This window comes from Colossoma macropomum, unplaced genomic scaffold, assembly GCF_904425465.1.
Source record: "Colossoma macropomum unplaced genomic scaffold, Colossoma_macropomum, whole genome shotgun sequence".
Taxonomy (NCBI): Eukaryota; Metazoa; Chordata; class Actinopteri; order Characiformes; family Serrasalmidae; genus Colossoma; species Colossoma macropomum.
The window spans coordinates 18,693,220-18,720,319 of NW_023494801.1; the positions used below are offsets into that span (position 1 = coordinate 18,693,220).

Genomic DNA, 27,100 nt, shown 5'->3' on the forward strand with positions numbered 1-27,100 from the left:
AATTAAGCACATTGCTTAAAATCATCCATCTTTGTGATGTGTGTGTTTTAGCCTGTAAAAACACCACTTTTCACTGGAGTGCAACTAAACATAAATACAGTAAAAAGTAACAAGAAATTTGTATTTTCAGAAAACGTGGTTGATCTATTGTGAGCTATTTTGAAGAGCTAAGTTTGGTTGCAGATTTCTCATGAACACCCCTAGCCATTGCATGGATTTGTTAAAAAGGCCCATATCTTGGGAAAAAAAAAATTTCCAAATTGGCCACAAATGTCAAAATGCAGTCAAAACATGAGGAGAAAAAACACCTCTATGATTATGCTAATTTATGCTAGTGTCCCATAATTGGTTAGCACTGAGCTAAAGGCAATTCACATGATCATTTATTTGGCCGTTCTAAAGTAAACACAGACATTTAAAGCTTCAAAAGAGGTGTATTTAGTTTTTACTTGACCATATAATATATATTTTCTTTTATATATTTACCATCACCTTGTAAAAGTTTCACAGTGACTTTTTCAGCAAACAGGCCTGGCATAGCACTGCAGCTGCTGCCAGAAGGCCATGAGTTTTTTTTTTCCCCTCACAAAATCCGTTCTGCCCTTCAGAAATCAAAACTTGATTGGTTGAGTCCCCCGCCACTTCATAATTATACTGATGCTGAGTTAATCTAATTCATTAGGACTCTCTTCAGGGCTTAACCAATGGGAGAGCTTGCCAAGCTATATCCACCAAGATACCAAAGAGAAAAGCAAGGCCTGATTGGCCAGCTTTCTGCTCAAAGATTTTTCTTTTTTATTTCCATCCAAAACTTAACAATGAAACAAGAGAAGTACTGTAGAATGTGCAGAATTACAATGACATACAAGGATAATTCTATTGAATAAAAATGAACCAAATATTACAGATGTGTATTTCTTGTTTACCAGGAATCATTAGGCCTTCTCTGACTGTTCCCCTCTAATATAAAGACTGTTCAAGATCCAAAAGGTACCAGTCACTCTCCAGTGCATTCAGTCCATATGTGAAAACTAAGCTGCAAAAACAACCCATTTTGAATTCACTGTTTTTATGATGTCACAGAAAAACAGCCTATTTACATACATGCCTATTCAGTGTACAGCAGTTCAGCGTCCATTCATGCTGAAGGTAATGCATGCAATCAGAAAAGAGCCTATTTACATATATCAGTCTTAAAGACACAGTAACAAAAACAGCCTGTTTAATAAAAAGAGAAAGTCATGGTCATGTAAAAATAAATGTTGGTACAGTGACTGGAAAATGACAGTTTTTAGTACATAAAGCCACACAAACATTATAAATGAACCTCAAGGAATAGGATAAAATATAATACATAGGACATGGGCCCTTTAAAGCTCACATCTGATTTAACTTACTGAAGTATTAATTTGCCTAACCAGGTACTGGACAACAACTATAAGTAATACTGGGCTGCCACAAGTAGTGGTTTGGAAATGGTCAAATAAACCTATTATACACATAAAACACTGCTAACTGTTTTAATGTTACTTGTATTGATTCTAATAATAGTGTTTTTTGAGCAAATAAATGTTTACTACCCAGATGGCTTTTTAATTCTAATTGTTCAATCTTAGGTGCCTAAAACATTTGCGCAGTCCTGTATATGATAAATTGTGTACACATAGCGCTTAAACTTTTTTTCATAGCCTAACAACTATGTCCCACAATCAGTTTTTGTCAGCTAACAAATCAGACTGTTACAAATCAGATTCGGTATGCTCATCCTATATCAATCAAAAAGTGAGGAGAACAGCCACAGTCTTAAGGTTAATTAGCAAAAATTGCAAACACAAAACACAGGCATACTAAAATGTACCACTCCCCCCCCCTCAGATGAGTATATAGTCAAGTAGAGCCTCTTTACCAGACTTTACTATATGACAATATCATATTTGATATCATCATGACCCCCTCCAAGACACTTTGAATTTCTGTGGGAGCCATTTAAGCTCTGATATTTACCAATCTGTATCTCTGTCCTCTTCTCTTTGGTGTCCAGTAGAGAGTGGTGGAAGTGGTATAAAGACAGAGTACATGTTACTTTTTGCTTATATACTTTGTGTGTATGAGCATTTGAATCTGTGGCTTCTGAAAGGGCAGAGGGTCATGGAAGTGATGATGTTTTGTTAGTCTCTCTCACTGTATGAGCTGCTCATTGTGCCATTTTCCCAGCGGTGCTGAAGTGGAGGTCTCTGTCCAACTGGGTTTGGAGGGCCAGACTCCTTAAAGCACAGAGATATGCATATGGTTGACATAATGTTTACCTCTCATCTCTATTGTTGTTATTTTTTGACATAATTTGAAATCTTTAGCATGTCCTTCAGATTGTGTAAAAAAAATGAATGACAAATGCGCCAATAGAAATAGTCCAAACTTATGTAAATAGTCCATAATCCTGTAAAGATACAATTTTAGTTTGTGAGTTTTGTTATGCCAGCATCTACATATAATATTTTATATAATTACTTATTGTACTCTCAGCCTGTTCTGTGTTTTAATTATGTGTGTTTGTGTTAAGTTGCCAAGTCAGAATACTGCAGTAAATGATGATGTAATACCCAATATGACTTGCATCACACACCAATAGACTGTTTGATAAAGAACCTTATCTTAGGCTCACAGACATCAGGCTGACACTAAAACTGAGTTCACAAATACTCAGAAACTAAAACAGTGTTTAACAGTAATATAACAGTGTTATTATTACCTTGGATTGTCATGACATATATAATGTTTGATGTCATGACAGTTAACTAATGTACACTTAACAAAAAGTAGCATATAAGCTGTCAGGGCATTAAATATTATAGCATCTGTCATTACAATTATCGGTAAGGGTAACATGACCCTGTTATATCACTAAACAAAATCTGTAATGACAACTCATAACGGCACATGACATCTGCCATGACATTTTTATGGCATAAATGCGTCAATGATATGTAGCAGTGTTCAAGTAAAGCATGTCAAAACTACTTAAGTACTGAGTAAGATAGATAAACATAAATTACAGTGGAACGTCTTAGTCCATCTACCATCTATCAGCATAGGAACCAAAGTTTGTCAAGTGTTTTCCTTCTGTCTTTGAGATCCTTTCAGAGGTGTTACCATCAGCAAAGCAGTACAGATGCTGTTACTGACACAGCATTAGGAACTAATTAAGAACTTTAATGTTAATGACTAAAGTGTGACTGAACAAAAGGTATAATACTTTCCTCATAAACATATTTCTGCAGAAGCATTATTATTTGAATATTTGTACTAGAAGCTTTGGTATGTACTAAAACAGCTGTTTAGTGTTAAATACTCAACTCATCACACGAGAACAGTGAAGAGCACAAGTGCTTTACCTGAAAACATCTGCTGTGAACTTTGTCCCAAATTAAATTCTCAGTGGATGTTTTGATAGCCTACTTAAGTGATCTTGATTTAGTTGAAAATAACTTACCTTTTCCACTTTAGAGGAAGGTGGAGGCCAGATGAGTGTTAACTTACCCCTGTATACATGATCTACACAGAAAAGAAAAGCCACTTAATAGGGATGATACACATAAAAGACACTACAAAACCTGCTGTAGTATTTGTGTAAAAAAAATAAAAAAAATAAATAAAATAAATTGAAAAAAATAAAAAGATGAACGGACTATGCATAAAGAGACCTGTGACTTCTATATGGCTAACCCAATATTGAAAACACCCTGTGCTAGAGTATCAACTTAAAGCAAGACAAAGTACCATCACCTGACTCTGTAGATGAGGATTCTACACAAGAGGACCGTGTATTTCCTTCCTGTTTATCAGCCAAATTGTTCTCCTGGTCACCATAAAGTCTACTCCTCAGTCTTCTAAGTTCTTGCTCCCTCTTGATAGCCTCTCTGATCTCCATCTCCACATCTGGTCTCAGAGACAGAGCGGGACGGAGCTGAAAGAATGGGTTCTTTCTTTTCAGGAATGAATCTTCCTCATCCTCCTTTTCATCATCCAAGTTTGAAGGCATTGTCCCAGAATTCCAATCCAAGGAATCCAGGCTAACAGAAGAACATAGTGATTTTGACTGTGGGTCTTGGGTGGCGTCACCATCTGAAGTTTCCTTTTGACGTTCTTTGTGACTTTCAGTGTCAGAAGCTGTGTCAGATTCAGTACTATGTAATGGAGCAGTAGGATCTTTAAATTGGTAGTTGGTGAACAGTTCTAGACTGCGGGTACGTTCAAACACAGACACAAAAGTTAAGCTGCCCCCTTGCACTGCAAGGTTTTCAGCATCCCCAGCAGTAAATGAGGAAGAGAAGAACTTCTTGCATCTAGAGGAGCCTTGTGTATCCATTTTCTTGCATTGGTGGAAGGCGTCAAATAGCATCTGTCTTTCCTTTAAATCTTGTGCATGACCCCTACTGTAGAAGCCTGGAACCTTACCTAGTTTCTTTAGGGCCTGCTCTTTCATTGCCTCCTGGCTTATATCCTGTAGCATCTTTCTCTTAGCAAGCTTCTTTTCAGCATCAAAACCAAAGTTTGTTGTCTGTTCTGGAGCTTCCAAGGATCTCTTTACTGTGATTTCCACCAGTTCCTGAGACCTCTCGCCCCAATCATCAAGGCCTCTGGATTGACGCAGGGTTTTCTCCCTTTCTAAACCTTCTCTGATCTCTCTCTGTATGGGGGTCTCCTCTATAGGCCTGATGTTCTGGGAGTAAGATGTAGGAAGCTCATGGATTCCACCTGGAACGAAGAAGTCAGCAGACACCCCACTATCACTCTGGTCATCATCGCCCACTTCCTTCTCCATTTTGGCCTCTTTACGGTCTCCGGTCTCTGTTTGGTACCTTTGCACCTCACTCTCCTTCTTCTCTGTGGTTTCTACTCTTAAAGACAAGTCTGTCTCCTTCCCTCCATCTTCCACCCCCTCTGTGTCTGGCATCATAGTAACATTCTCCATTGTGTCATTGGTCATCACCATGGCTGCAGTGTTTGATGCTAGTGGACCATCTGACACCTGTTGCAACTCTTGATTCTGCTGTACAAGGTGCAGCCGATACAGCAACAGCTCACCCTGCTGGATGTTTTGCGCTATTGCATCCTTTGGAGAAAAATAGGATTCGGTTTCTTTACCTTGAAGAATTATCTGAGATCTGATATCCATTTTATCTTGATCAGAAGCAAGTTTATCACTTCCCTTTGATCTGAAGGTTCCTTCAAGTTCCTTTAATGAAACCTGGCCCTCATAAGGTTCCAAATGTTGTGTTGTAGACATATGATATTCTTGATGAGGACCATGTGGATCTTTGAGTTCCTTAAAACCTTCATCAACTTTGACTTTATTATCTGAAGCAAAACTTACAGCTTCTTCTTTCAGAATAGGAACAGTCTTATTTTGGCCTGCACAGTCCTCTTTCCTTTCCTGGTTCATTTCAACGTCTGGTCGAGAGCCAGCACTCAACTCTTCTTTGTGGTAAACCATATTAAAATCCTCTTTTGCAAATGAAATACTGCTGTCCTTTCCTTTTGGGACAATGCTGATTCCTACTTGTCTTGCGTTGTTCTCCTCTGGGCTGACCGCTTTCTCATCATATTCTTCTACTTCTTTGGGGGTCTTATTGTCTCCCTCTTTAGTTGGCATAGTATCTTCTTGCTGAGAACTAGTATCTCTAGACTGTTTCTTATGCTCTTCTGGGTATAAATCAGCATCTCTCCTTATCCTGAGTTTACTAATCTCATTTTGACCTTGCAGTATGCTGATCTCTTCAGTCTCTTTTGATGAAGCCTGCTTGTATTCCTCCTTGTTTAGTTCACCTGGTACAGTAATCTGCTCTTTGCATAAGACATCAGGTGCCTCAGGTAAAGACACTGTGTTGTCTCTATTGCTGTTATATGTTTGTGATTTGTCCTCTTGACCAGTTTGCTTATCCCCTTCAGCTTCACAGCTTTTTAAAAACTTTGACAAATGATTTTTCTCTGTGCTACCTGTGGTGACCGTATCCATGAAGGAACCAGGGATGCATTCACTGAGTTGCACTGCATGAGTCATGTCATGTGTTGCCATGTATGTACCTGTAGTTATGCTGATTGCCTGCTTTGGTTTATCAACGGCAGTCAACACAGCTGCAAGAGATGAACACAGGAATGTTAATTCTATGTGAACATCATGATGACACTTTATTTACAAATCATTTATCTCAGATGCCAGTCTCAGTGTTTGAAGAGACTCCACATTATAATCACTAATAAACCAACAGAACTGTCCAGTTTACTCATGACCCAAGGTCTTGTAAGTTCTCCAATGTTGACACCCTTATAGTAGACAGCAAGCATCTCCACTAGGTGCTCAGCACAATTGGTTATTTCTGATATAATTATTCATGTTATGTGTCATTTTCTTAAAGCAGCAGTGATAATTGTCACGCTAGGTGACCTGGCATTTACTGCTGACCTGGGAGAGCAGCTGCAATCAGCTTACTGCTCTCCTGCTCTCACTGTGTGTGGTGTTATCTGCCACCTCTCTGACCTCTGCGGCCTATATGCTTTCACAATATAGAATTTGTACACATTTCATGAACAATATTGCTCTCATATGCCACACGTTCATCCACCAGTATCATCAGCTGCTTGTATGGGAATATTTTCAGGGAATGTGGTCACTCAGACATTTTACAGCTCTGGAAAATGTTACTCTTGCCACCTATTAACAACAGACTGCTAGAAACTAACATGTTTAAAGTGGTACAGATTGCAACACGAATTACTCAAAAATACTTAGGAATAGAACTGAGATATAGTAGGTGAAATCTTTAACTAACAATATGTTTTCTTGCCTGTTGATTTATCATATCTGTGCAGTTATGTTATTTACTTCCCACAAGGTGAGGGCTAATATTAGAGCATTCATTCACTTCAGTTGCTATAATTGCTTTGATATCACCACTCTGTGCATGTTTTTTGTATATTTTGAAGTACAGTACTGTGAATTTGCCCCTCCCTGATTTTATTTTATTTTTGTCATGTGTAATTTTTATAGATCTTCAAACAAAATTAAAGACAAAAAGAACCCAAGTCAACACAAAATGCAGTTTGAAGAGATCATTTAATACACTGAAGGCAAAGAAAAAGTTAGTCAACTGTGTGAAAAAGTAACTGCCCCCCATAGACTATCAACCAATGAACCAAATTTAGTTAATAATTGGGATCAACTAAACTAGACGTACTCAGGCTTGATTACTGCCAGCGCTGTTTTATCTAATCTCGTAAATAGAACCTTTCGAGGAATGAAACACGAGTGAATCTTCTCAGAAGTAGCCAGCCTACTAAAATTCCTCCCAAGAGAACAGCGACAACTTATTCAGGAAGTCACAAAAGAACTCATATGAACATGGAAAAATATTATCATTGGGAGAGTTGCATAGCAAAACCTTGTGTTAACCAAGAGGAACATAAAGGCTCTTCTCTCATTTGCAAAAAAACAAAAATCAAAAAAACAAAAACAAAAAAACACCTTGATGAGCCCCAAGCCTTGTGGAATAATGGAGTCAAAAATGCAACTTTTTAGAAGACAAAGCACAACCAGTTATTAAGCAATATTATTTGCAAAAACCCTTTTCTTTAATAAACAAAATGATCATTTAAAAACCATGTTTTGTGTTTGCTCATGTGTTCCTCCTTGTCTTACATTAAATTTTGTATGAGGGTCTGAAACACTTCAGTTTAACAAATATGCAAAATAGAGGAAATCAATAGTTTTTCAACAACATAGCAAAGGTATACACTTCTTTGTATTTCTTTTGTGAAATTACTGGCAAACTACCAAACTAACTACAGTATAGCTCACCAGCAATGCCCTGACCTTGGCAGTTAAGGCTCATTCTCATTACCCTATAGGTACATCGGTGAAACGTACAGGGTATAAACCATGTCAGTGCTCTCACTGGAGTTGTATGTATTACCTACTTAGTTATCTCCTTGATGGAAGTCTTACACTTCTATTATTATCTAAACTGCTTAGAGCAATACTTAAGCAATAGATTATATACTCTCACTTTATTGGATTATTATGACCTATCCAATCTGGAAACATCTTCCCAAGCATGCAATATCTCAATTGTGATTTGCATTATGTTTCTGTTACATAAGTCACATAGTAGGAAGTAACATTTAATAGTAAGTTAGCAACTTACAATTAAGATCAGAACTTTATTAAATGCATTGTAGTAAACTTCCTGTTGGAAGTAACAATAATCTATGATGGTTTGCTTTTCTACTGTAAAATGTTACACTACTTGTATTATATTACACTGATATTAATGATAATGATACACTGTGTCCAAAAGTATCTAGACGTCCCTTCCAATTAGAGATTTCAGCTACTTTAAAGTGAGCCTATTGCTGACAGGAGTTGCCCTATGCCAAGTGCTGACCAGAGGGGTTTAAGGCTGTGGAGCAGTGATGGAGCACCATTCAGTACCTTTGGGATGAGTTGGAGTGGCATTTGTGAACTCATCATCCAAATTCAGTAGCTGACCTCACTAATGCTCTGGTGGCTAAATGCAATCAAATCCTCACAGCACTGTCCCAACATCTAGTGTAAAGCCTTCCCAGACAAGCAGAAGCTGTTACTGCAGCGAAGAAGGACAAACTCCCAGTACAGCATTCCATTCTGTGCTATTTATATTAATACATAAACACAGTAAACAGTGGCTACTTTGAAACTTTGCAAAGTGGCTATTTATCCACAAAAATCACATTATCTTTTGAGTAGACGCCCACTTTCATACGCACATGAGAAACTAATAGAATAAGAAATTAAAAAAAAGAAATCAGTGGCTTACCAGTCTGAAGAGAGGCAGATGAGTGGCAATGTTAGGGCTGCTCTGGGATTGGAGAAAGGGGGTGTTACCATTTCTAAAGCTCCACCCCCTACTTCCTGCATTAAGCATCATCCCCTGCCTGCAGTGTGACCTAGGCCATTGCTATGGCGACAGTAGGGCTGACGCAGTCGGCTAGGGCACAGGTGACTAATACTGCACAGCGTGTGCGTGCCGTCTGGCTGTGCTGCAGTGATTAACATGGACAGCTGCTTCCAAACAGATAAACTTTTGATGGGCATGCTGCTAGAAAATCAAGAATCCATTTAATAACATGGCTTTTCACTCCCTTCAAAGGTCAATTCATTATCCTTAGAGTGCAATAAAGTTCTGCAATGTGTCTGTTACAGTGGAATAAACTTTTGCACGATGCATAAGAAGTTCTGTAACAAAATAAGCCACATTACACTGTAAAATTCTTTATTACTTTCAGAGTCCAATATTTAAAAGTAATTTAGTCAAATTTGCATAAAAAAATCTCTTATCATTGTTGCATATTGCATAATACTTTCAGAATATATGGTTGCTCACACACACACTTATGGAATACAGCAGTCTTGCACAGCAGAGTTGTGCTTAATATACATCAAAAACAGATTAAAGGGGAATTCCACTGTTTTGTTTTTTTTTTAATTTCTGGATAATTCAGTCACTGAGATGTAAACAAGGTCATTCAGAGTGGTTTGACATGAAATGGTGCATTATAGAGAAACATACTGACTCAGATCTCTTTACAGTGGTGATAGGAATAAGGGATTCTGACAGAATGCAAATATGGCCCTTACATTTGCTATCCAGAATGACCAGTGAACCTGCATATCTTATTTATAAAATACTGTATTTTTATATGTTTGTATTTGTTAAGTTGATTATAGTAAAATAGCCATAAATCTCCAAAAATTGGGCATTGTTTTTCTTACAGTGTCCTACAAGTTCCTTGTCACAAATGCATCTTTAAAAATACATTTTGGGCCAAAACTGTATCTCAGAACTATTGTAAAACAATATCTATGACATTCAGCAGTATATACGTTACCATTTTGTGTAATAACTGCTGTTTCACTATTTTGTGTAAAATTCTGAATCGCTTTTACATCTCAATTGATTACGTTATGTAGGATTTTCAAAATTCCCCTTTAAAACACTTTACATATTGCTAAAAATAAAATGTACAGCTCAGCTCTTGATGACTGAATACTGAACACACCAAATTAGAAAAATGGAAGACCCATCGATCTAATTTGGAACTATGATGTACTACGCACACTCGTCCTCAGCACAAGTCAAGTGCACTGTCCATTTTTCAAAACGTTTTCAAATTCTGAATTAAAACAGCTCAGTGCAAAGCCAAAAAGAGAAATATTAAAAAAAGATTAAAACTACTATTTGATATAAACAAATATTTCTCTTAAGCATGTTTACAAATTACTGCTTATATTTCAATGCAATAATGTGCCCAGCAGGGGGCATCAATGGTTTGTAACACTTGGTTACAAAAATCCATCAAGGCACACAAGTGGTTCAAATCACGGCAGCTCAGATGTTTGCCTTCCAACAGAGCTACTAATTCGCATGTAAGATATCTGCGCTGATTCTTTAGACAACACAGTGAACAGGAAAAGAATGTGACAAATACAGTTGCCTGATAAAAAGAGATTAAGGATACACAGAGGAATCGGTATGAGCTGTTGGAGTGCTTGCTCACATGACAACGCAACACTGGCATGTCTTGTTTTTTGTTGAAGTCTCTCCTCCTGCTCTGTTTAGAGTTACACTTGGAGACACCAGAGTCTGGATTTCTGGCTCTTGCTCGGTGCTCTGAGCCACTGTTTCCCTCTGTATCAAAGTCTGAGATGTTTCTCCATTGCCATCTAATGGGACATCTTGAAAGACCTCATCTTCAAGATCTGACTCATGCTTTCTTTCCATTTTTACCACTCTTTGTGTCTCAACATCAGTTCTGGACATACATATTCCCTGTTCCTCTGTATTCTCTGTGGCTGCTTCTGTGGAATCTCCAAGAACTTCTTTGGCAGCTCCTGCAACATCTGTTGTGTCAGTTGGAACGTGTGGCAGATTGTGTTGGACATCCATTATATCTGAGACATTGCTCAGCTCCTGCAGCGGCACAGATACACCTGCACCCGGTCCTACATCAAAACAAACCGTCTGTAATGTCACTACAGGAGAGGTTTCTTCTCGGGTTCCTTCTGAGTAAGAGGCTAAGGACACACCTGGCTCAGGCTGTGACTCTTCACATTTTGTAGACTCTTCATGTTCAGGTATCTTTTCAGCTGTAATGGGGCTCAGCTCCTCAGATGGATCCACCTTTGAGTCATTATCACTGGCAATGAAGACTTGTTCCACCTTTAGAAGACCTCCTTCATCTTCATAACCCAGCCCTGAGCCTGTCTGAACTTGTGTGAAGCCCAAGAAGGTCAGCACCACTGGGTCCAGGCCTTCTTCTGGCCTACAATTCACCACCTCCCATTCATCTTCTTCCACTCCAACCTCCCCTTCCCTCACCTTTACTTTATCCCGCTCCTCTTCATCCACCACATCTCTCCTTTCATTGAGCCCTCCTTCTTCCTCTTCAGGTTTGCTCACAGCTGAAGAACGATGCTGTTTCTTTTCTTGCTGTAATGCATCATGGGTTAGATCAGTTGGCTCCCCTGCATCTTCTGATGACTGTTCAACCTCTGGTTCTCCTGTCTCTGCCTTTTTCTCCTTCTGTTCTCCTTGTTCTTTATTACAGGTGATGGCCACACCATTTAGTATGGTCTGCATGCCCTCCTCAGAGATAGCATTAAGAATCTGGCTTAGCTCCTCTTCTGAATGTTGGCTGCCCTCAACCTCTCCCACAGCATGCACTGTCCGCCGGCCATCATCAAACACGGCTTGTCCTGTAGCATCCAGTGCTGCTGATGATAGCGGAGCCATGGACTTAATGGTGGTGGCACCAGTTTTTGGGTCTCTCTCCACCTGAATCTCTAACACTCCGAGCACTGCCATAAGGGAAAAATGTAGAACATAAACATGGCATCTATAAAACTTATGACTCATTTAAAATGTTGTATCTTTTTCCCCCAATATGTTAAATTCAGCAAATAAATAGAAACTGTGCTCGCAGAAAATAGATGTTTAAGTTTGTTTACTACAGAGGATGTGTTCACTTATTTTCACTCACAATCAACAAAACATGTCATTTGACCAGAGGTATCCAAACTTTTGCATGCGACTGTACTGTCAAGACAGATGACTAAATTAAAGCTTATTTGTGCCGAAATCCGGCCCCAGGCTGAGGCCTACTGTGTGTAGTTCGTCTTAACAATGAGGGCTAATGTTTGCAAGCACTGCGGAATGCCCTCCAGTGAATAGTACAGTAGCAAAATCACATTAACCTTTAACCGTCCTTCATTATGCACACTTCTCATCACAACTTTGAGATGGTTGTTTAGACAGTAAACAAGCAATAAGTCTATCTGCATCTAGTAACCTCAACCCACTCTTCAAGAGGGTACTGTGTGTTGTTACCTCAAAGGCAAGCACATAGATACACACAGACACAGAAGGAAATATAAGAGTTCCTCTGGAGAAATGAGAGCTAAAGTCTGCAGCTGGTCATCTGTCAACTACATGTTCACTCTTTCTCTCTTGATAGTCAATCAGTTGCAGTGCCAGGACTGCTCTTTTGGACAGGTACAAAAAATTGCATGTGTGGCAAATTTGGATTTCACTTCTGCAACAATCTCACCTAACTAGTAGCTAACGACAAGGCAAAGAGAAAGATTTAAGACAAACATCGATAATTTGGAGACAAATAGACTTTGCATTTATAATCACTCCAGCTGGTTTTCTGATGCATTTAATCTTCAATGAAAAACTGTCAAACACTAAGAAGCTGAAAAGCTGAAATCAGCTTCTCGTTCACCAGCTTTGCGACTTTTTAGTGTTTGACAGTTTCTCGTTCAAATAAGAAGCTGGCAAAAGAGAAGCGGACTTCAGCTTTGTAAAAAGTCAAACATTTTACAAGAAACTGTTCTACTTGTGCGGAGAACTGTCCTGCCAGACATGCGAGAAAAGTGACTATAGTTGAGCTAAAGCTTAAAGCAGATCAAAGTAAGTCTGCGTTTTTGTTTATATTATATTTTTAGCCCACACTAGGACATTAGCACATACTGAGACATATTTGCAGTCAGGCTGGTGAAACATTACTTCAATAAAGGAGACATGAAATGTTGTGGCTCCCAAGATGGTTAGCTTTTTGTTGAAACTTGACAAAATGGCCATTCTTAAAATTTTGATTGCTGACCCCTGGCCTAGGCCCACTAAAAATGATTAAAAGGGATAGCTGGTTTGTGCATTTCACTGCAAAAATAATAATTACCTGATCTTTCCAGCTGTCCCTTCTGAAGGAGGTCTCCAGGGTTGGAAGCCACAACAGTTTCAGATGTTGCACCAGCTGAAAAAAACATGCAAATCAATGCACTAACAAACAAGAGAGGATGATGTAGAAAATGATAGAGAGAGAAAGTGGAATAGATCTAAATGTAGCTAACACTACTTACCTGTCCTTTCCTGCTCTCCTGAGTTTGCCTACAGAAAGAAAGAAAGAAAGAGAGAGAGAGAGAGAGAGAGAGAACTTTGGTAAACATAATTAAAATGACAGCTTCCATGATCAACCAAGCAGTGTGCAGTGATTAATATTTCTAATATCTAAGAAAGGCTTACAATTCAGATTAGTGCTTGGCAAACACTGCAAAATTAACCACATTTATAACTCTGTGATATAAAAGTTTTACTGAGTGATGTCACAACTGTGAATTGACCACTTTTATTTGCTCTGCATCACCACACAGACCCACCAGGATCTCACAGCCTTTTACTTGATGGCTGTGGGGGCAAAAATGATTCTGCCTTTGTCAATATTTGCATAAAATCTTTGGAATAAAACTGGACGAAATAAAAATATGAATTTGTGATGTCTGTGAGACAATATTTCTTCAACTTGTTTTGAATGTATTCTACCTACTTCCTGATAAAAACAAGAGAGAAACAAAATGGAGGGCACAGGTGAGAAACAAGAACATACAGACTCAAAATGAAGTAATAATTTAACACCTAAATACTGAAATGAAACTACTTGTATACAAAATGTCATACTTCCACAGTCATATTCAAGAATGGCTTGAACAGAAAAGAAGTAAAATAAAGTGCTTTTCTACTTATTTTGGTAGAACATCCAGTTGCACTGCGAATTTAAACTAGACTTGGGCAATATCTAAAAATAATTAGCATGACACACATGGCATGTGGCACAAATGATGTATACTTACAGTAATTATGAATACACTTGCATGGCGTACATGCTTAATGTGAAAATGATACAGTGGTTGGACAAAATTGTGAGTCCTTGTGAATACTGAGAGGTTGGGCTCAATATGCTTGAATTTATGATTGCAGATTCCTGGAGGGACTGAACACAGCGGTGAACTGACTGGGCAGGTTGCAGTTCCCTTTGTGAACTGAGAGGGTGCTAGTGAACTACTAGATGCGAAATGAAGATAAGTGGTGCTGTGATGTCAGTAGTCCTAGATTTCAAGTCATTTGTTTCTTCACAGAATTTAAATGAATAATTAACTGGTGGGTTCACACAGGGGTTTTCCACCTACCTGTGTAGGCTCCTCTTTGTTGTTCTCTGAAAGGTCTGAGGGTACATTCTCCATAAATGGTGACGGTTGTTCATCATTCATGTTCGCTGTTTTCTCATCTTCTTCCTTTATCTCCTTCTGAGTGCTTTGTGTTCTGACACACACACACACACACACACACACACACACACACATACATACACACACACTTACAGCAGTGGTTTAGTGCTTCTTTAAACATATATATTGCTTTGTTACTTCAAGAGATAAGAGTCACTTCACATCAGAATGAGTTTCAGATCAGACAAAGAGACGCAATGAAGTAGATTAGATATGCAGTATGTAGGCTGTGAGATCATATACTAGAGCTTTTCCCTGCAAGTTAAGTTGACAAGTTGACTAATCAGTTGTAGCATTCATGGTTAAATAAGATATAATTCAACTGTCTTTATGTAACTCTTTGTTTATATATTCCTTTATATGTTTGTTTTTATATGTTTACATAATTCATTTCTGAATATTTTCAACCTCTCTTTATCCCTTAAAATTAAACAAGCTAGTTTTTACTGTGCTTTTAAGACTGATGTATATAAATGACTTCTGACTGTCCTGTACTGAGCCTCATTCAGAAAGCAGTTCAGGCTGAAACACAACTTCAACATGGCTGCAGGACTAAACTGCTGTAGGCTGAATAGGTGAATATCGACACACTGTGCTACAGTTTTTGTGAAATGACAAAACCAATGGCATTTTTCAGAATACACTAACTTCTTATTTTAAAAGTTGAGAATATTTGGTTTTCCATAACTTGGATTTTTAAACATCATTCTGTTTTACTGAATATTTTGCTCATTGGGTACTGGTTACTGAAGAGCAAGGCAAGGAAAAAATTCCCTCATGTGGTCTCAGTTCAAAATATGTAAAGATAATTCTGAGAAAGTGGAACGTAAACTTCATACAACTTCGAATATGATGTACCATGTAAAAAACGTAGTATGTAGGTAATTAATCGTATATAAATAGGCCGTGCTTGAAAAGTAAAATAAAAGGCTAAGCGTTCTCAACTAAGAAAGTCTTTAGATAACCCTACTCTACAGAATAGTGTATATGGGGAGTGCAGAATAACCTAATGCAGGGGAATATGTAACATAGATTGCTTTCTGTAGTTAAACAAGTTTAAGAAGAAAGTGCTTTTGGTCATCTGTTTGTATTCCCATAGTAACCTCATTTTTTTCACAGCAACTGGACAAATATTTCTTGAGACTTTCTATAAAGACCAATTCATACCAAGACATTCATCTTTATTCATCATAAGCATCTTTTGGATTGTGCTACAAGTAAGAAGAGAGAATTCTATTTAGCCCCATATAAATTTGTAGCACTTAATTTCTGGGAATGTTTTATATCTAGATTTATAAATGCATTCTACAGATCATGTAAATAAAATATAATAATATAACTTTATTATTCTGATATTTGCTGTTCTACTGACACAGGTAGGCACTGGAAACAGAGTTTATGTTTTTACTAGTAGAGATGTGTAGGTTGCTTTAAAAAATATTGCGGTTAAGGCAACATCAGTACAAGAACTGTGTGTCACGAACTTCATGGAATGGATTTCAATGGCCAAGCAGCTGCACACACGCCTAACATCTCCATGCTCAATACCAAGTGCAGGCTGGAGTGGTGTAAAGTAGGCCACCACCGGACTCTGGAGCAATGGATGCCAAGAGAGCGCTACCTACTGAAATGCATAGTGGCAACAGTAAAGTTTGGTTGAGGAGGGATAAAGGTCTGGCTTGGCCCCTTAGTCCCAGTAAATAAAATATAATATAATAATATAATAATCATGTAAATAAAATATAATAATTTTATTATTCTGATATTTGCTGTTCTACTCACACAGGTAGGCACTGGAAATAGAGTTTATGTTTTTACTAGCAGAGATGTGTAGGTTGCTTTAAAAAATATTGCTCAAATAGTTTTAAATTTTTTTTAGCCAAAAACAAAACAAATTGTGTTGTTTATGCCCACTTTTCCCTACTGTGTTAAAAGGATTCTGTCTCACTCTTCTGCGCTCTCCTCTGCTCTCTGAGTGGGGGTCCAGGGTGTAGTCTGAGTCCCAGAAGCCTCGGTACTGCTAGGCGTCGGCTCCATCAGCCACTGGTCTCTCAGAGACTTCCTCTATCAAAGTGTGAGAGAGAGAGAGAGAGAGAGAGAGAGAGAGAGAGAGAGAGAGAGAGAGAGAGAGAACACATTGAACACCCTGATGCTTATTCCCTTTATCAGTCTGCCAGCTCTGTTCATAAAGCTCATTCAGGACCACTCTGCTTTCTGGGAGCCCCTATCCACACGCCATCTGGCTGTTGTTTTGCATACAAAATGGGCACTTAATAACAACACAAAACAATCAGGCCTCTGGGCTCATAGGTTCTGCCTTGAACTCCACAGATACACAGGCAGTTATTTTTAAATACCAACTGCAGATAATGTACTGTTTTTCTTTTTCTTTTGTTTAGGTCTGCACTGCTTTAATAATTCACTTTTGTTCACAAGGTGACTTTTTAGAAAGCACTGCTAGTCATTCATAATAATGAGAATCTGTCACTTCGGGATTAAAGTCATCCTTCTGCACAAGGATTCTGCAGGAAGGGCTGGAAAAGCTCCTTTCAAAATGTATTACATTATGACTTACTGTGTTGTAATGCAGTCTAAAGTAATACAAGTCATGTGATGCAATCTGATCATTTTCTATTATTTTGGGTAATTTATTTAACTTAAAATTGACATATAAAAAGTATTAAAGCACTGGCTGAATCCTAATCCAAGGCTCTTCATTTCATTTATTAAGATTTTATGTTCGTTTGGAGGGAAACATTTTCAATTAGGGGTGTGCAATATGACAATACGCCATCATTACGATATCATGGGTATTTTAAAAAGTAAAATAATGAAAACTAGTTTTTCATAGCTTCTGTGTCTTCAAAAAAATTAAATATCTTGATACATATTTTGCACTGTGAAAATATTTTCAAGCATCATGATGTTTTATTTTTACTGACCACCCTTTTTAGTGAATCTGCATTGCAAAGCCACCTAGCAACCACCTGAGATACCACAGCAAACACTTAAGAATACCATGGGAACAACTTGGAACACCTAGCAACACCCTAGCCACCACCAAAGATACCATAGCAAACACCTAGCAACACCCTAGTAACCACCAAAGATACTATAGCAATCACCTTGTAACATCCTAGCAACCACCTGGAACACTACTGCAACTGCCTAACAACCACCTATGATACCACAGCATCCCCCTAGCAACACACTAGCCAACACCTTAGATACCATAGTAACCAACCTAGCAACACCCATGGAACCATTGAGGATCCCACAGCAACTGTCTAGCGACACATTAGCAACCATCTGGGACACAACAGATACTGAAGTTTTCAGCCTCAAGACATGATCACCACTCTCAAAACACAAGGCAATCTGGATATTAATTTTACCTTCCTTCTGAATATCATACAGCTTTCCCAATCTTTATGGAATCACCTACGGCTTTGTTCATCATTCTGTATATATCTAAAAGTTCTCCATTTTAAACGGTTCCCTACAAGTTAGTTGACTAGTAAACTAGTAACATCATAATGGAATTATTTTATACATGTATCTGCAACAAAACTGGTTCTACATTATTAAAAATAGTGACTCCATGTATTATATGCATTCTTTTATTCCTCAACCCTGTTTGTAAGGGGCATATGAGGGCACCACAGAGAGTAGCATTACTACGCTGGAATCCTTCGGTCAAAGAGACACTAAAAGATAGTCAGAGAGATGAAGTGAGAACACATGCATGAGGATGACAGCTAGCAGGCTCCAGGCTGCTGAGGCTGAAGCTTTTGGGAGGAGTGAGTGTGACTCTGACTCGTTTGTTCTCTCATTCACTGGAGCGGTCTCTAATCTGTCTATTTCCCTCCCCGTCTCCAAAAGCACAAGCAGCAAGGCCACTGTTTGCATATGGCAGAGTCTGGAAATTGCAATACCAACATGAACAAAGCAGACAAAGCATGGATCAGATATGCCACTGAAGGTCATCAAAGAACTGGCTAGTTGTAAATCTGATCGGATCACTCAGGGGCACTGCATTGATGTATGGAGGGCTGTTTGTAGACATGATGATGACAGACAAATGAAATAAAAGAGAAAACAGTCATACCTTGACTTTTTTTGTTTTTTTAAGAAAAAAAAAAGCTAAATACCAGACAACAGCATGAAAATGATTCTCAGAAAGAAGAAGAGGACAGTAAAATGCCAACAAAGACCGCAATGCCCTCTACTTCAGTAGTGTTACAGTGTATGTTGTTAACATTAACTGATGATATAGGCAAAGCTAAAAACAGACCCTGAGCCTCAGCTGAAACCTTAACAGTTTTTATAGCAAAGCTGTAATTGACAGAGTGCAATTTTCAAATCAAAAGAGCTGTCCTAACATCAGTAGTGCCTAGTGTTGGTCCTAGAGAACTACCACCCTGCAGAGGTTAGCTCCAATCCTAATCTATCACACTTGAAGCAGGTAAAGGCTTTCAGGGTGTCAGATCTGTGTCAGATCTGAACTCTCCAGGGTTGTACATCTCCAGAACCAGGTTTGGGCACCCCTGTTCTACATTTCTCAACCCTGTCTCAACAAGTTCTGAGTGGTGACACTTAACCTGTTAGTGCAGAGTTTGTGAATTGGCAGTCTGGCACACTGCAAACAGCGTTGCAGCATCAAGTCTAGAAAAATGGTTGTGCTAGTGTTGTTGACGAAAAAAAGACTTGAAACTTAATTTACAGAAAATAGTAGAAAAAACAGAATTAACTACTTTCCCCCCAACCATTCAGGGCAGGAGTTGCCAGTCTTATCTGCAAAAGGCCGATATCTGATCATGAACTAGTCATGTTGTAATGATCAACCAATCAACCAACCAATGATGGCCTAGGGTGATCACCCCCTACTTGCTACTTAATGCTGAACTGCATACAGCTTGTTTATAGCACTCTTTTTTTCAACATAAGAGTCTGTTAGTCTCTTTACTATAGGCCTTTACCATAATACATTGTTATTATTATTTTTTTTTATTATTATTATTGTGATATTATTCTGCCATACGCTTGGTTTTTGTGAAAGGCTGCCACTGAGCAGCAGTCAGATGCATAATAGGAGGAATCACACATGCTGTAAACAGAAGGCAGAAAGGAGGAGACCACCCGTTTGGCCTTCTAATTAGCAAGGGTGGGAGGTCTCAGATTAGAGGAGGGGGTCCTTCTATTATTTTTTTCTCTCTATCTGTGCCATCATGCAGTCTCATGCAGTATGGATGTACAGTGATATTATCTAAATCCACCAGAGCTTCAGATACTGCATTAAGAGATTTAGAAACAAATATAAATATATAAATATATATAAAAATAGTGTAAGAATGATGTGAGAAAAAGGCCTGATTACACATGGATAGGTTTCATGCTGCTTGCACTTTGTAACCCATGAGCAAAGAGTTGTAAAAGGGTCAAATAGCCCTAGTAGGCCTCTCATACAAACAAAAATGACTCACGACTATGATAATGAAAACAACTGAAAATGAAAAGGACTTCTGCTCCATACTGAGAGTTATCACAAAAATAAAGAAAGCCCTGTGTAATAAAGAAAGAACTGCACATATTTAATGCTCATTATATGGCCAAAAGTATTTAGACACCTCTCCTAATTATTGAGTTCAGGTGTTTTAGCCATGATCATCGCTAACAGGTGTATAAAGCACAATCAAGCACACTGCCAGTAGAATGAGTCATACTGAAGAGCTCAGTGACTTAACATGGCACTGTTATAGGATGCCACCTTTATTACAAAGGTTTGTGACATTTCTGCCCTGTTATATCTGCCCCGCTCAACTGCAAGTGCTATATTGTAAAATTATATCACCTTCGTGCAACAACAGCTCATCCACGAAGCACTAAACCACACAAACTCACACAGCAAAGCTGCCGAGTGCTGTCCTCTCTTCCATTACACACTACAGAGTTCCAAACTGCCACTAGAGGCAACATTAGTACAAGAACTGTGTGTCACGAGCTTCATGAAATGGATTTCCATGGCCAAGCGGCTGCACACAAGCCGAACATCTCCATGCTCAATACCAAGTGCAGGCTGGAGTGGTGTAAAGTAGGCCACCACCAGGCTCTGGAGCAGTGGATGCCAGGAGAGCACTACCTACTGAAATGCATAGTGCCAACAGTAAAGTCTGGTTGAGGAGGGATAAAGTTCTGGCTTGGCCCCTTAGTTCCAGTGAAGGGTAATGTTAATGATACAGCATAGAGAGACAATTACATGCTTCCGACTTTGTGGCAACAGTTCGAGGAATGCCCTTTCCTGTTCTGGCAGCACTGTGCCCCTGCACACAAAGTGAGGTTTATAAAGACATGGTTTGGTGGGAAGGAACTCCAGTGTCCTGCACAGAGCCCTGACCTCAATCCCACTGAACACCTCTGCGATGAACTGGAATGTCGACTGCGAGCCATGCCCTGAATAAACTTGAATTTACAAACGCTCTTTTGACTACACGTGCACTTAATCTTGTGGGAAACCTGTTATAGCCACAAACAGGGGACCAACTCCCTATTAATGGTCATGGTTTTGGTATGATATATCAAACAAGTTTCTGCAGGTGTGACGGTCAATTATCCACATACTTTTGGCCATATAGTGTCTGTAAAAGCAAAAGTTTTATTTTACTCACCAGTAATGATTACTGAGGGACTTTCATGTACAAACATGAAAAAAAGCCCAGGCCCATTAAAGGCCCGGGTTTATCTATGCTTTGAAAATCAGCTGCTATCATTAGGATTGTCATGATCATGCAATTGTAGCTGATGATTAATTGCCACATAAATTAAATGAACAATTGTGATTAACAAATTAATTGCCCTTTTTGTTTATTGTATGCAACTATTAAAGTATAAGCCTAAAGTGGCCAGACTGGCTGATTAGCTATCTTGCTTCCTAGCTGTTGATGCTTAGCTCCCAACTAACAAAAGACACAGCTCAAGCACAAATAAATAAGCATTACTTACCATAGCCAGAATTTTGCTTTTATTAAAAACCATGACGTGCAAATGTGTTTGTCTAAACCCAGCAGTTAAAAAATGCACTCAACTGACACTCTGTTTGCTATGAACATATGATTGTGAAAGCTAACCACTCTGGAAAATAATTGCAATCAGTTCCAACAATGCGATAGTGGTGATTTTCGAAAAAACACATTTTTTTGCTACTGGCGTGAAGACACACTGGAGAGTGTATGTACAGAACGAAACCTTGCGCTGTGCAAGCTTCAGCCACTCTTCCTCTGTCTCTCTTCTCACTCTGTCCTCTTCCTCCTGCGCTCGCCTCTTCTCCTGAGAGAGAGAGAGAGAGAGAGAGAGAGAGAGAGAGAGAGAGAGAGAGAGAGAGACTTGCCCTAGTAAAACCTCTTGTCCAGTGGAACAGACGGATGATGCCCTGTAAGGCTCATATAATTACAGGATAGAGAATCAAAATTAAACACAAATCACTTACATTTATATAAATATGCACTCTTAAAAAGACGGCTCTTCAAGGGTTCTTTAGTAAGAAAAATGGTTCTTTATAGAACCATGAATACTCAAAGATGCCTGTGCATGATTTAAGGGTTCTATGCATCATGAAAGGGTTCTTCACACTGATGGAGAATGTGCTGTAGATGGTTCTATGTGCAACCTTTTTTGAAAGGGGTTCTATAAAGCACTGAAAAAGGTTCTTCTATTGTAACAAACTCAAGAACGCTTTTTAGTGCTATTGGCTGAAGACAAGCATATTAGAGGATTCTAAAATGCTGGTCCGGTGCAACTTCATCTTTAAAAGGTGATATGGCACATAATTGCAAACTTTGGAACAGTATATTAATTAAAACACTTGCAAACTTTCAAACAGCAGCAAATGAGGAAACTTTCCTCATTCACCACACAGCCCCTGGCATTCAGGTAAGCTGAATATACGTCAGCCACTCCAGCGTTGGCTGGCTGCTAACTCACTTGCCATAGCAGCGGTGGCACTAATGCTAGCTTCAATGGCAACAAAATGTCTGGTTTAACAATTCTTCTTCTGAAAATGCTCTTTTCTAGTTCCACACATTTTTAAGTGAGATCTTACTCATCATCTCTTTTGTCTCCGGTTTAAGAAATAAGTAACAATGAACTTGTTCCACCAAACTCTTAGGAATTAGGACAAGTTTTTAGATTTACAAATATGTTACGGCCTATTGTAAAGTTTTTCAGATGTATCCTGGGTACAATTACAGTTGTTAGGCTATGAAGGACCAACTGGGTGAACCAATTTGCTACAGCGCCACCCTGAGGCAGACCAGGGCGGCATTGTGAGTGAAGCAGGATAAACAGTGACCTCTCCCTGAGTTTTTATTTAAGTGTCTATTTTTCCCCTAACAGATAAGTTTATTTTCAGGGGCCCCCAAAATTTTTATTTTGAGACATTCAGGGGGTCCATGAGGTTAATTAGGAGGTCCCAGACCCCACAGGATGCCCTGTATTTTCCACCTTGTCCAGCAACATCATGTATGCAAGCAGAAACAAAGATCTACCATGCGGAAGATGCTTCATTTCAAAACAGGTTAATTAGACATTACACTGTGGAGAAGAAGAGCTAATCAGATAAGCTTACAGATGAAATTGCTCTGAAATGCTGATGTCAGACCTCAAACCTGGGCCTCCAATGTTGTGCGTCAATCTGTAATTGGCGTCATGTCCATACTGGGTCTAAGCTGGATTTCGTTATGACAAAAATGATTATACATGGTCTTTTAAATCACCATCAAGTGTCCAAACCCGATACATTTTGTCCTGCATACATTTTCCACTGAATACCACAGGACCCTCTGAATTATGAGGTTGTTAAGGAGTCAAAATGCAAACATTGCTACATTCATGCTAATAGCAAGCTAACACTCCTGCACAGTAAAATGATTTCACATGAAAGTAAGTCTACTTTTAAACTTTAACACTATTATATAATAAGCCCAGCTACTCCTAATGTACTTTACTACTGCCAAAACAGCTTAACTACCACACTGGACAAAGCTTGTTTATTTGTGAGGGGTATTTTGGTGAGGTCTCACATGTAGCAACATTCATATTTCAACTTCCTAATAACCTCAAACAAACGGCAAAAACATATCAGCTTTGGAACCATTTTTCACTACAAGACGTCACGACTTCAGTGGTCAACAAATGACCAAACTAGTTTGAAACTAGTGCCTATGCGCTTAAGTTTCTAAGGTACTGGAGATCAATCTAAGTTTCTGGAATATATTGACAGCATCTAAGCCCTTCATCTCAGCGAGCATGGAGAAATGTGCTATCCAATCTCATTTTATGCCATGTATAATACAGGCTTTACATTCTTCCTGCAAATTTCTATTTTTCATTCTAACATCCTACGTAGACTTCATAAGTCTAAACAAAGCAGAAGCCCCTTGCAGCCTACAGCTCTTTTGACTCAAAATAGCTTGGTAGAGTCCCTCCTCTGTGCCTCCCGTGCATCTTATTGGATTAGATGAACAAAGAGGCCTAATCTCAGAGCTGAATTGAATTAACAGCTCTAACCTGATTCAGGCTCAGTTTGGGAAGAGTGGCATTAGAGTCACTTTTCTAAGAAACACTAAACTGCAGAGATTACAGTGGGGTATTTGATACTTGCATCTCTTGTTTGGACTCTTCTGTCAGTTTGGCAGTCTTTCAGCATCTCTATCATTTTCATTTTCTCTTTCAGGTATTTTATTTTCTTTAATGTTCATATTGTTTTATTTAGTACTCAAAGCAATGGTTCCTTGTTCTGGAGCAGCTTTCCTGGCATCCTTTTCTCTGCTCTAACACACCCGATCCAACTAATCGGCTAATTAACCTAACCAAATTCCACCCACATGTGCATTCTTTTATAGCAGTTGTTGGAGGTTGGCAAGCTTTATGGAATATTGGCAGAAATTTCGTTTAGAAATACATTAAAGTCCTAAGAAATGGCATAAATTATTAAAAAATGTTTGTATTTTACAAAAATGGGTGTTATATTAAATATCCAGCAATGTTTGAATGAGAAAATAACAAGAAAGAAATACAAAAACATGCTAACTGCTGATTATACATATCTCAGAAATGCATGGGTGTGGCCTTAATGTTCTAGCATGTGAGATTGACAGCCCTCATGTCACTAAAGCAGAACTAAACACAACAGTGTGGGCAAAGTGGGGAGAAAGAGGATCTAGAGGTGGTGTTGTAGACCCCACTGCATCACTGTGCTCACTAAAAATAACACCCGCCTTTTATATGGCGACATCTTAAAGAAGGTGAGGTTTTTTGTTCACTATACTGCTGGGTGAGCAACCAGGGAATGCTGGCGCAGATGTCTGACCAAAAGAACAGACGAATGGACGTTCATGCTGGATCAGTGATGCTTGCTAAGTTAGCTTTTGTTCATCACTCACAATTGGTTTCTCTGACTTGAACAGAGAGGAGGAGTCTGATAGGGAAAATTCAGTGTTCAGTTTACGATGCTATGCTACTAGATTGGACTATGCTGCTGTAGATAATCAAAGCTAGTGAGTTTGGAAATGGCAACAAATCTGCCTTCATCCTAATGTTACATGACAAAAAAAACACACCCCAGTGTGTCTTAATATTGCGACCTTTCACTTGTGTACAAAATAAATATCATTTGAAATTAATAACACGCTTTAAATGTAGTCATGCCATGTGGTTCGATATGAAATGCTCTGAGAGAAATTATATGAAATGCTCTGACCTTTTTGGTGCTATAAAGAACTATTTTCAAAAAGGCTGTATATAAAGCCATCTACAACACTTCAAGAACGCTTGAAGAACCATCTTTTTAAAAGTGGAAACTTATCGAGCCAGAATTGTTCACAGTTGTGGTGACAGGAACCAGCCATCTGAGGTGTTAACTGTCTTTGAGGTAGTTTATATAAGCATTATCACATTAATTGGTTACAAATATGTTGTCTGATGACTGGGGCATAGGTTTACAATAGTTTTGAGGTAAGGTTTTGGCCTAAAACATAGAGAGATATGATTGTTTCAAGGTAAAATAGTCCCCCAAAAAACTAATTTTTCAGATTTATCACCATTTTACCATCATCATTACATACTGAAACTCAGTATCCATGTGCAGGTTCACTGGTCATGATAGTAAACAAAATGACCATGTCTGCAATGGCTCCTATCACCATCACTGTAAAGGAATTTAAGTCAGCAAGCTTCTCTAGAATTAACTATTTCACAATAAACCACTCTGAATGACACTGTTTACATCAGTTATTCAATTACACAGTTATTCAATTACACAGTTATTCAATTATGCTGATTTTTTCTGAAATCAAAAATTCCCTTTAAAGTAGATTTGTGCCAATATTCTCTGCAAAGCTTGTCTAACCACGAAAAATTAACACCTCTGACTGAGTTGGATCAGGTGTGTTAGAGCAGGAAAACACTGGTAACCACTGGTCCAAAGCAATGAAAATCATGTTATGAACCAAGTGGCTTCATTCACAACCACACAGGCATTTTCAACCTCTCTTCTGCAAGGTCTCTGTCTTTCTTCCCTTCAAATCTAAAAGTGAACATCTCTATCAGTGTGCCTCAAGTGTAACCTCGCTCCATTATTTCCTTTCGAGTGCAGAAGCTATCCTTTTACAGCGTAAATCAGTGGTAGCTTTTCTACATAAGATCACTCAATTATTCACTACGTGTGAAAGAAAAGGATGTCTGAATGTAGTGTTACTCACTGCGATGGCCTGCAGCCTCTGCTGATACTTCTCTGCCTCGTCCATCCCCACCCTGCAACGAGCAAACCAGAGCAGTAATGTCACTGGGGCACACGTAGAACTTATAAAGAGCTCTGACAAAAATATAATCAGAATGCAGTCTTTTTTTAAAGACCTTTTCATTTCTCTTGAGTTGAAGAATTAAGAGTTTTATTTTGAAATTATAATAAAACAACAAAAAAAAGAACTTCATTCAAAAATGCTGTCCCGTATTTTCATGTCACTACCAAAACACAAGTAGTTTTAGCCCATAGGCAAAGTCTTATTTTAGCCACACCTCCGCATTTTAGAGCAGGAAGTGAAACTACATCCCCATCCCTCATGGCCACATGGTGAGCAGTTAGATCAAACTAAATGTGTACCAAAGTCTAAAAAATCAGTGTGAAACATTAAGAGTTGTCACTACCGAAACACACATTTTCTGCTATCAAGTAAACTTTTTTGTTTTCATTAAAATATTATGATTTTGTGTGTGTACAACTGTTCAAAACTAAGTTTGTTAGTCATGCACCTGCTAGCATTTTTGTTAATGTTGCTCAAAATTAGGTAACATTGTCACTGCCAAAACAATCATAACACTACTAAAACTTTACCAAATGTTTCAGTAGCATTATGATTGGCAAACATAAGCAAGTCTATTTGAGAAAAT

At 38.6% G+C, this 27,100-nt stretch overlaps 2 protein-coding genes across 4 annotated transcripts in view; both read right to left on the minus strand.

The window, feature by feature from the left end:
- Positions 1 to 426: 426 nt before the first annotated feature.
- LOC118821837 lies at positions 427 to 10,012 on the minus strand. 2 transcript variants are annotated; one of them, XM_036590574.1, is made up of 4 exons: positions 8,853 to 10,012; positions 3,784 to 6,135; positions 3,491 to 3,552; positions 427 to 2,264 (listed from the first exon to the last, which is right to left on the minus strand). In XM_036590574.1, exons 2-4 carry the CDS (start codon positions 6,074 to 6,076, stop codon positions 2,169 to 2,171), a joined length of 2,451 nt encoding a protein of 816 aa, XP_036446467.1. In that variant the 5' UTR covers positions 6,077 to 6,135; positions 8,853 to 10,012; the 3' UTR covers positions 427 to 2,168. The 2 variants fall into 2 exon arrangements, with proteins under 2 accessions (XP_036446467.1, XP_036446468.1); XM_036590575.1 differs by lacking the exon at positions 8,853 to 10,012 and having other exon boundaries at positions 3,784 to 5,248; positions 5,335 to 5,437.
- A 272-nt stretch (positions 10,013 to 10,284) lies between these two features.
- LOC118821838 (paralemmin-1-like) overlaps positions 10,285 to 27,100 on the minus strand; it is a 44,576-nt gene continuing 27,760 nt past the window's right edge. The window contains exons 2-8 of one of the 2 annotated variants that reach the window (XM_036590576.1): positions 26,413 to 26,464; positions 21,902 to 21,982; positions 16,608 to 16,723; positions 14,561 to 14,693; positions 13,457 to 13,484; positions 13,276 to 13,350; positions 10,294 to 11,893 (exon numbers count right to left, since the gene is read on the minus strand). In XM_036590576.1, coding sequence (XP_036446469.1) covers positions 10,590 to 11,893; positions 13,276 to 13,350; positions 13,457 to 13,484; positions 14,561 to 14,693; positions 16,608 to 16,723; positions 21,902 to 21,982; positions 26,413 to 26,457 — 1,782 coding nt within the window. In that variant the 5' untranslated portion in view covers positions 26,458 to 26,464 and the 3' untranslated portion in view covers positions 10,294 to 10,589. Of the gene's footprint in view, positions 11,894 to 13,275; positions 13,351 to 13,456; positions 13,485 to 14,560; positions 14,694 to 16,607; positions 16,724 to 21,901; positions 21,983 to 26,412; positions 26,465 to 27,100 lie in introns of both variants that reach the window. The other variant, XM_036590577.1, reaches the window with a different exon arrangement.

What these genes read in the sequence shown, in the direction of transcription:
- LOC118821837 (XM_036590574.1), bottom strand. Translation starts at nt 6,076, where the DNA reads ATGGCAACACATGACATGACTCATGCAGTGCAACTCAGTGAATGCATC. An exon ending in ATCCTCATCTACAGAGTCAG is followed by an intron (nt 3,553 to 3,783) that starts GTGATGGTACTT and finishes TTTTCTGTGTAG; the next exon opens with ATCATGTATACAGGGGTAAG. An exon ending in CTTCCTCTAAAGTGGAAAAG is followed by an intron (nt 2,265 to 3,490) that starts GTAAGTTATTTT and finishes CTGTGCTTTAAG; the next exon opens with GAGTCTGGCCCTCCAAACCC.